The 10,847-nt window shown below is 36.5% G+C and overlaps 1 protein-coding gene across 3 annotated transcripts in view; it reads right to left on the bottom strand.

The window, feature by feature from the left end:
• The window catches only part of c6 (complement component 6), a 66,936-nt gene continuing 56,089 nt past the window's right edge, over positions 1–10,847 (bottom strand). For all 3 annotated transcript variants that reach the window (XM_028805514.2, XM_028805512.2, XM_028805513.2), the window contains exons 16-18: positions 10,683–10,773; positions 5,098–5,336; positions 1–1,773 (exon numbers count right to left, since the gene is read on the bottom strand). In XM_028805514.2, coding sequence (XP_028661347.1) covers positions 1,604–1,773; positions 5,098–5,336; positions 10,683–10,773 — 500 coding nt within the window. In that variant the 3' untranslated portion in view covers positions 1–1,603. The remainder of the gene's footprint in view (positions 1,774–5,097; positions 5,337–10,682; positions 10,774–10,847) is intronic.

The raw sequence follows: 10,847 nt of genomic DNA, 5'->3' as shown, positions 1-10,847 counted from the left end.
TATTTTAACCCCATTACTTTAATTTTTTTATCAGTACTAATCACTTAAGATATCAAAAATCACACTTCTAGAATACAAATAAGCAAAGCCATAAAGTACAGAAACAAAGGTATACAAGTGTTAGTCTGTGAAGTGTTTCTGACTGTGCCTGTATGTCTGCACTGTTGGTTTCTAACACGTTTACTACGGAGATTATATAATAATGGCAGTTAATTCCTTTTATTTGTTCTCTAGAAGAGAACATAAGTTCCTATTGAATGATGGGATGTTTGCTCAAGACTTTAAATCTGTTTAATAATTTGGGAACCTTCAGATATGCAAAGATATTGGGCGTGCCATAGATCATACCATTTATCTCTGTGCTGATTGGTGCAGATTGACGTGTCTCTTAACCATTTTATGCAAATGATCCCATCTTATTTAAGACCGATGCACTTGCATATTGGACCACCTGCACTGAGAACTCACCTGTTCATATGTAGGCTTCATTGGGTCCATTGTCATTGCAATGGTGATCTCCACTGTTATTTAAAAGTATTTTATAAAAGAATATTTGCAACAACAAGTAATATAAGTGAGGCTTACAGAAACATGTCACATAGGTAAGATTATACAGTATATGTATGCACATTAATACAACAATACTCATTCACAGTTAATGGAATAAAAGGGCCACACAAATTGTTATAATAAAAATGTTATTTTTGTTGAAAAATTAAGTAGTATATTTAACAAATAAAGTCCTCTAAAATACATTGTAATCATACAAAATAAATGATTTAAACAATATTTTATGCACTTCATCTGCTTACACTTGTAGCATTTTAGCTAGTTACTGTAAAAAGAAATGAATAACTAATTATATTTGTAACCCCACTTGATTAGAGGTGGATGTTTATACTGAAGTTCTAAACGTCGGACCCTCTTGGGGTTACAGGTGTACAGTGCCAAGGACACGAGTGACAAAACTATTAATTTGGGAAATTCTTCAAGCCAACTGTACACTTACAACAAATTGATGTGAACGCAATCCTCTCTTCACCCACACAAACACATCAGGTACTCATTGGAGGATGTGTCCCTTTGTAACTATTAAGAATGCATTTTCTCTTTGTAAATGCATTTGTGTTTTTGGTATTCAGTTCTCACTCTGGTGAGCCACAGACGTTATTACATCAGCCTTTAAAATTAATAAGTGAAACCAATATATAAGTAACTCGTTGTACGCACGGAATACATTCTGTGATTGCCGCTGCATGCCGCCCTTTTGCCTGCACTAAGATATTAGGGGTTCAGGACAAGATGTAACCATAATTCTCGAGAGAGAAAAATGTGTTTTTGGCTCCAATACTTTTTGATGACAGGGAGGTCCTAAAAAGCAACTGCTTGCCACTTAATTTCGAAGTCATCTCTGGCAGGTGCTTACATTCACCTTGTAATTATATATTCGTATGGTCACAGTACAGCTAAGTGTGACATAAAGTCGCATGCAGATTCATTAATCCAAAAATACAATCCGTTAAATACTGCAGCTTGACTGATTTTGTGCCATGTAGTCATTTTCACTGGGAACCAAATATATCCTGTATGTCTCTTTGCAACTTTAACATTGGCCTTCATGTAGAACATTTATTTGCATTCTGGAACATTTTATCGCTCCCAAACTGCACAAATTCAATGTTCTTTTAGTTTTAGATGTCCCAGTTTCCACACAAAACAGCAATTTTCCATCCTTTGGGCAATTATATGGCAGCAGACATTCACACTTTGAACCTGTGAAGACAAAAGTTGTTTTTTGTTTCTTATGCCCCATTTATGTTTGGTTTGTGACATCACTGAACACATTGTACAGCATAAAAACAACCAGCTATGCTAATTAGGAGTTAACAGATTATACGATTATAAATGTATAATATGCAATTACACATTAAGCATTGCTTCTAACTCATTCATATTTTAAGTTAAATGTAACACTGTGGCACATTATACTGTGAGGTCATGTAGCACCATCAAATATATTAAAAGTTAAATTTGCACCAAACAGCCTTACAAGAAAGAACAGGCTTTAACCCCATTTGATTTGTCATTTTGTGAAACACCATAACTCCCATAATGGCCATAACTCCCAGCTTTCTTTGACCAAAACAAATGAAATATCAGGTGCCCCTAAGACCATAAGAAAAACAAGATGATGCCATGAAATTAGGGCTCTGATGAATATCCAGACTCTCAGAGGATCACATGTTTAAAAGTCAAGCACAAATATTAGTCCCACAGAATATCTCAGGGTTTGTGAACCTAATTATGATTTCGATGCAGTGTTCATTTATGTACTTTACCTATTCATTATTCTGGATTTCTACAAGAACCTTGTATATCTGTAGTACTAGGGTGTTGTACCGTGTTAGCCATTATGAATGTAGAGAAAAGCCAAGCAAAATGACACCTTTTATTGGCTAACTAAAAAGATTACAATATGAAGGGGCCTAAGTTGCCTCGAAAGCTTGCATATTGTAATCTTTTTAGTTAGCCAATAAAAGGTGTCATTTTGCTTGGCTTTTCTCTACAAGAACCTTTATTTTTAAATATCATCCATGTTCTTATCTTAAATATGTAATGTGTGCAGCTGGAGTAAACAATATCTTTATCCACGAGTTCCTGTTTTATTTTTTGTTAAATATTTTTTAACGAAATTACTATAGGAGATGGGTGGCACTGCAGTGCAGCATTCGTGCTGCTGCTTAACAGTAAAGGAGACCAGAGTTCATGTCTCATCTCCCCCTGCATGTTCTCCGTGTGTCTATGTAGGTTTCCTCCAGGTGCTCAGGTTTCCACCCACAATCCAAAGATATACAGGTTAGGTGAGTTGGCATGTTGGGGGGGTTGTGTGTTCACCCTGTGATGGACTGGTGCCCTGTCTAGAGATTGTTCCTGCCTTGTGCCCTATGCTGGCTCCAGCCCACGTGACCCTTGTAAGGATTAAGAGGGTCAGAAAATGACATGACATGACTTTGAAACAAGAAATAAACATAACCACTGGATTTCTTGCCCTCCCAAACCCCCAAGCTGATGTCTTAAATATATACTAACCAAAAAAATACTAAATACTAATACTAACCAAAAAAAAAACATTTAGAAGAGTTGGAAATTGGATAAGTCACCCTAATATGGGGTGTTCATAAGAAATGTAATGATTGACTTCATGAGCCAAAAGTACATAATAAGCAAGAATAGTAGTGCCAAATATATCAGATATTAAAATGTGTACTTCAGTTTAAAATGTTTAAAGTTTAATTGAGATATTAAAATGTGTGCTTCAGTTTAAAATGTTTAAAGTTTAATTGAGATATTAAAATGTGTGCTTCAGTTTAAAATGTTCAAAGTTTAAATATTCTCGATTGTCCATCCATCCATTGTCCAACCCGCTGAATCCGAACACAGGGTCACGGGGGTCTGCTGGAGCCAATCCTAGCCAACACAGGGCACAAGGCAGGAACCAATCCCGGGCAGGGTGCCAACCCACCGCAGATTCTCGATTGTAATAGACATTATTCCGCTTTTCACTCTTTGATAGAGGAACATATAGGGCTATCCATAGTAAAGGATTAGAAATGAAAAATAAGAATATATTCATAATCAATGTCCTTGAAAGAGACTAAAATGATAGCCGTCATGTTTATGTTTGAAATTTGTCATGTTTAACATCCTGAGAGCGGCTCTTAAGCCTATCTCACATTAGAAAACTTTTCCAGTGACTTTTAGTTGTAACATCCATTTACAAAACTCTGCAACTAGTCTGTGTTAGGCAGAAATGAGAATGTTGAGGTGGATGTGTGGCGTTACAAAAAGGACAGAATAAGAAATGAGACACTCAGAGGTACAACAAAAGTGGGAGAGATGTCTAAGAAAGGACAGGAAAGTATGTTGAAGTAGTATGGACATGTAATGAGAATAGACAGTGAATATATGGATAAAATAGTGATGGGAATGGAATTACAGGGGAAGAGAACACAAAACAGGCGGCATGGTGGCGCAGTGGGTAGCACTGCTGCCTTGCAGTTAGGAGACCGGGGTTTGCTTTCTGGGTCCTCCCTGCGTGGAGTTTGCATGTTCTCCCCATGTCTGCGTGGGTTTCCTCCAGGTGCTCCAGTTTCCTCTCACAGTCCAAAGACATGCGGGTTAGGTGCATTGGCGATTCTAAATTGTCCCTAGTGTGTGCTTGGTGTGTGTGTGTGTGTGTGTGCGCGCCCTGCGGTGGGCTGGCGCCCTGCCCGGGGTTTGTTTCCTGCCTTGCGCCCTGTGTTGGCTGGGATTGGCTCTAGCAGACCCCCGTGATCCTGTGTTAGGATATAGCTGGTTGGATAATGGATGGATGGATGGAGAACACAAAGAAGACCAAGGCAGAGGTGGAGGGATAAAATAAAAGAAGAGAAGGAAAAGGGTTTGACTGGCAAGGAGGTGCAGGAGTGAGCTGTGTGGAGAATGCTGATCAAGCACATCGACCCCACATAGAAGTGGGAAAACATGAAGAGAAAGAAGAAGAAGGGTAGATACAGCATGTTAACATTATTGTTATTTTTGATGTATGGCCTCTTGTTTAATGAAATTGGATTTACAGAGGGGAAAAAAGTCGTCAGTATCCAAACAAACAAAATCTATAAACATCATGTGTTCTAAAATGTGCATTCCAAAATTTATTTTGTTTTTTTCATCAAATATTTACAATGCTTCACAAAAAGTGGACATTAAGTGCGACCGAAACTGTATCAAAGGTCCGGACTGTATGTTTTATGTAATTGCATTAGGACACTAATGTTTGTACTGATGCCCTTGGGATAATAATGATGTATTTCACTTGCGGTTGATAATAATAAAGCATAAAATAACATTTTTATTGCTTTGGGTTAACGTTTTTAACCAATGGAACATATTAAACAAAAATATTGTTTCGCAAATTGAAAATTGTATTCTTAAAAGTTAGTTTTTTAGAACTAAGCTAAACTAAGAAATACAATAACCACCATTTTAATTTCATAAGGAATGTAATCAATGAAAAAAAGGAAGTTTGTATTTCAAGTTTTAACAAGCAGCTATTACCTGTGCACTTCTCCCAGTCATAACAGGTGTCAAACTTGCAGGCCTCTTGTTTAGTGCTCTTTGCAGCCATGCTAGACCTGAATTGACTCCACTCCTGGTTGACATCAACAGCACAGGGACCCTCCTTTACGAAATGGAGTGTTTTTCCAAGACATTTTGAAGCATAGATGGTACAGGCGGATTGCATCATGAACTGGTTTTTCTCTGTATCCAATACACAAATGTCATCTACATAATCGCTAAAAAATAAGAAGGAAAACAATTTTTTGTTATTGTTGTGTCTATAGTAAAAGCAGAACACACTGTAATGATACTCTGATTTTGTCAACTGCCCAAAAGAATTTCCAAAAATACAATTATAATATATGGGCTCTTAAAAACAGATAGCTCAGTAGCAAAGGGAATGTTTCTCAAGACACACAGAAGATAACTTGTTAGTGTAATTTCAATGTTTATTTCATTGAAAAGTCCCAGAATGAGTATAAAAATTGTGAAGGTAGAAGATGTAAGCCACGTAATAATTAAAAACATTCATAATTAATATGCATAGGTATTTAAGTAACTAAATATTTATGTGTTTTATTAACTATAAATTTGTGTGTTAAAATTAATAATAATGCTGCTCCGGTGAAAGACAGGACATAAATTTTGTTACTCCAAACAAAAACCTAAATGATCAGGTTTAGAGAACAATCAAATGTTAGTTTATACGTCAAAACTAACTACAACAACAACAACAACGAAATTTATTTATATAGCACATTTTCATACAAAAATGTAGCTCAAAGTGCTTTACATAATGAAGAAAAGAAAATAAAAATAAAAGACAAAATAAGAAATTAAAATAAGACAACATTAGTTAACATAGAAAAAGAGTAAGGTCCGATGGCCAGGGGGGACAGAAAAAACAAAAAAAACTCCAGACGGCTGGAGAAAAAAATAAAATCTGCAGGGGTTCCAGGCCACGAGACCGCCCAGGCCCCACTGGGCATTCTACCTAACATAAATGAAATAGTCCTCTTTGTATTTAGGGTTCTCACGGAAGGACTTGATGATGATGGTCATGCAGACTTCTGGCTTTTAATCCATCACTGTTGGAACATCACGGTGCTTTGAGTAGATGGTGGTGGATGCACCACCACCAAAAGGATACCGGAAAAGGAACTAAATATACACTTACAGTTTTATTATAATTGTTGCTAAACAGACATATGGACATTTGTATACTCAAGTGAGTCTTTGCTTTAAGCAGTGACAGAAAACTAATTGAAGTAACACTACAGGAACAAGGCAAAAAATTATCTATCTGTAGGTATTACTCTTACTGTATGGATTCTATTTAGAGTGGAGTTTGGAGGAAGGCATGACAGAGGAATTTGATGGACATCTTACAAGAGCTGTCTGCTCATGGTTTCTGTCTCCATGTTGTTCACAGCCTGTTCAGAACCTTGTGATGGTTATTGATGACCAGCTCTCCTTTAGGGACCATATTGCTACAGTCTTTCGGCTTTGCAGATTTACTCTATACAATATCTACAAGATCAGAACACATCTGACAGAGGATGCAGCACAACTCCTGGTCCAGAGTTTGGCCTTGTCATGTGTTACCAAACCTCTGCAGATGATTCAAAATGCAGCGGCAGTCCGGTTTTCTCATGTCACTCTTCTTTTCAGATCACTACATTGACTCCTAGTAGAAGCACATACTAAGTTAAAACCCTTGACACTTGCCTACTCAATAACCAATGCATCAGCACCTATATATAGGGAGAGGTCCTTTGCTCCTTCCCAACCAATCAGGTTTGCTGATGAATGGCCTGGTAATGCCACCTCTGGGTGACATCATATTTCAGTCCAGACTGTTTTCACGTGTAGCTCATGACTGGTGAAACGAGCTGCCCACATCCACTCGAAATTCGGACTCCCTCAATGTATTTAAGAAATGTTTGAAGAATTTTCTTCTAAGTAATTAAGTTTTGTAACCTAAGAGTTGTAACTCACTATATGTATGTTGTATATTGTTCTGAGCTCTGCAATTATGAAGATCAACTTTGTTACCTTGTCCCTAAACAGTCCCTCAGACTGATGTTTACTCAATCATTTTAACCTCTTTTTGTAAGTTGCTTAGGATAAAAGCATCTGCTAAGCTAATAAATGTAAATTGCATTCATCACAGTAGTCAGATATTGTATAAAACAAAAATAGTGAAAACTAGGGGGCTCGCTTCACTCGCCAACCCCTGTGCTTGGGTTACGTGCTATCCACTTTGCGGTTCTGCCGCTCATGTATGGGGATGCGGATTTACAATTCACTATTTTACATTACAGTGAGTAATTAACCATATTAAAAAATATTAAAACGTAATAATTTAAATGTAAATTATGTTTCATGTTGCGTTAGAGTTATTCGTTGCGTATTACGATTTTGTTCCGTTTGGCTTTGGAATTAATACACAAAAACTTTTTAAATTTACACTTTTACAGTAAAACTTAAGTAAAAACAATTTTTTAAACTACATTTTTGTCAATATCGCATTGAATTGTGATTCTTTGTTTGGACTTTCATTGTGACAAAGCCACGTATAATTGCACGTGATTGAATTTCGTTTCTTTGTCTCTATTAAATAAAACAACTTTTTCGAATGTTTGGCCCTGAGATTTGTAAATAGTCTTTGCAAAAGCTATTCTAACAGGAAACTGTTAACGTTTTAATACGAATGGCATGTCAAGATCTGCTTTGTTGTCTAATGTTATCTCCTGAAGATGTACTACATTACCTTTCTTGGATACATCCTTTGTACAGTAATTTGTGTGGAGGAAGACCGGACGTTGTTAATGGTTATAGATATTCTTCAGAATATTGTAAGTTGATGTTTTCATCTTCCACACGATCTCCACCAACTGTTTCAGCATAGTCTATTGATACACATTTAACAAATTTGAAGTGTAACCGATCGTCATTTTTGGCATTAATTCGTTTGACTTCATCGTTTCTCGGTCCTAGGATTGCCCGTGTACTCATTTTTTCTGTTGAAAACCCTTTGTGATGAAATTCTTCAATAAGATTTGGAAATAATACATCTTCTTTAATTGGGAACTTAAAGTGAGGAAAACTTTAAAATTTATACTGTGAGAGCTGAGACAGCAGGAACTGTGTCTGTCAAAAGCATTCACACAAATGAGAGGTGAGAATACCGTGTGCGTGGTTTTCTATGGTTGAGAGGAGGGCATGACTTGAAAACATCTCTCGCCAAAGTCTCGATTCGCGGGACTTGACAAAATCTTCCAAAAAGTCTTGTCTTCCAAAACATCTTGTCTCGTTGCAAGATTATTTTATTATAATAGAGAGAACCACTTTTATGTATTCATCAGCATCAGGACCAAAAGTAAAAATCAGGAGTGGTCCCCCCTAGATCTTCTTGTATACTCAGATATGGGGATGTACTGTATATTTGAGGAGTAAACTGCAAGACAATGGTTATATTTTTATATTATGAACATTAAAGAACCATAAACAACAAATCAAATCAAATTAATAATTCCTTGAACAATTATTATAAAAGTAAAGTTGAATAAATTGGACTCTGCAGCTGCATGAATAAAAGGTAAAGTACCACTTCTGGTTAATGGAAATATCCCAAAAGTTGATAGAAATCTACGTTCTGTGCCTAATACTTGTATGCTAAATTTTCGGTCTCAGGGAGGTCTAAACCATCGAGATTTATCAAAACCTCAAAATGGAATTTTTGGATGATTACAATACTTTCCCTATACTTCATATATGAGAAAGTCAGGGAGGTATAAAACGTCGAGAATTCATCAAAATCTCGACATCGAATCTCTGGACGATTACAATACTTTCCCTATACTTTGCATATGAGAAAGAAAAAAGTGATGTGTCCAAAGGGGAAAATGCATTACTAAACAAAGGATTTTCAGGGATAATTTAAAAAGATTATTTGTTAATATTGGTGATTTATTCATAGGTTTGGCAGATAAACCAAAATGTGAAGCGACAATCAAAGTCAAAAGAAGAAAACCAAGAGTTCAAATACCAAAACTAAAATATGCTTTGCCAAGACTCAAAGCACAAGTTGAAACTGTTTTGTTTTAAATCCAAAAACTTGGACAAAGAAGTCTGTGGGCTCCCATCTAGTGTAAAGGTAGTAACAACATGTGCCACGCCAACAACATGATAATAATCGATATGTAACTGCAAACAAGATGGTGTTATATTTTGGCCAGGGTTCTTTCCCTGTCTGGGGTGCATTTTCTTGTTTTATGTACTTTTTGTTCACTTTTGGGCCATTTTTTTATGTTAATGTTACTTTAATTTATTACGTGTTATGTTCCATGTAATGTGTGTGTGGTCCATTTCAAATGCACTTAGAAAAGGTGAATTCTTGTGCTTTTACTGATTTTCAAATGCTTAGTACTTTACTGGATTTTTTTGTCCTATTACTCTGTATTTCAATTATTCTTGGGATTTTGTACTGGGACTTTTGTTCCCCTTGGGCTGCGTTGCTGGCAACTTCTTTTTGTCTTCTTGTATTTTGTGCAACTTCAGATTATTACATTCCATTTTCCTTGTGAAAAATAAACACTTTTATCAACTAAGATTCTGTATACAGTATGTCCTTATTACTAGCAGGCATTTTTGGGACTACATGCTTTGGAACTCTTTAGTTCTTGCCACCAAGTCATAACAGATGGCTACACCCACCTAAACTGACACAAAATGAAAATATATAAAACTAGAAATCATGCGGACCTCCAGTCCTCCCAAGATCAAGGTTCCAGCCCCAGTATTTCACGAGTGCCAGCAAGTTGCATGAGGTGGAAGTTGGGGCTGTCATTCTTCTTATTCCTATTAGACAATCAGTTTCTGTAAGTTGCTTCATGCTCAGCACATGTTGTTGCTCTTCTTTTCCTCTCTAAAATCCTCTTGATCAGTTTCCCTGTGCAGTTTACCATAAGAAAGATACAAAGCCCCATAACTTTATGGAGGTTGCCACCGGCCACATTTCATGAATACCAGCAGGCTGCACACAAATGAGGCCGGGGCTGTCATTATTATTCTTCATATCATGTAATCGGCTGCTGCTGAGCAGATGTCTCTTCTCTTCTTTTTCTCTCTGTAATGTCACCTTGTTGTTCAGTTTGGCTATTTAGTTTGCCGTAAGAAAGACACAAACCTCAATACGTTTATACTGCAAACACGGAGAATATGTAAACTCTACACAAAGAGTAACCAGGCACAGGGTTGACACCCTGAACTTTGGATCCACAAAATAGAAGTACTAACCACTGTACCAGCATGCCGATTTCATCAAATAACGATTTGTCCAAAATAGTCATTTGGAAGATAAATTAACTAGATCTCATTAGATAAGTTTATGGGTTTTCTAAATCATTTATCTTCTTTTCATCAGTATGCAGTCATGGCAGAGTTTACATTTAACTCATTCAACTCCATAAAGCAGCTCATACTCATTTTTATGAAATTGTTCAATAGTTCATAACAATTCTGGTTACATGTCTAACTCTAGCTTTACACTTCAAATGTTTAAAATAAACTTTTCATACCTGCAATCTTGTTCAGGAATCATGCAGACACATACTGAATTCACACGTTTTTCTCCCAAGTTACAGATGGAATCAGGAACAAAGGGTTTCACTGCAATACAGAAAATGTATATGCATCTCCTTTCTCACAGAATGTTAAACATTTCACGTTTATGTTGCTCCAGT

This window comes from Erpetoichthys calabaricus, chromosome 7, assembly GCF_900747795.2.
Source record: "Erpetoichthys calabaricus chromosome 7, fErpCal1.3, whole genome shotgun sequence".
In the NCBI taxonomy this organism is placed as follows: Eukaryota; Metazoa; Chordata; class Cladistia; order Polypteriformes; family Polypteridae; genus Erpetoichthys; species Erpetoichthys calabaricus.
The sequence above is the reverse complement of the archived record's forward strand: the minus strand, read 5'-3'. Positions and strand labels throughout refer to the sequence as shown.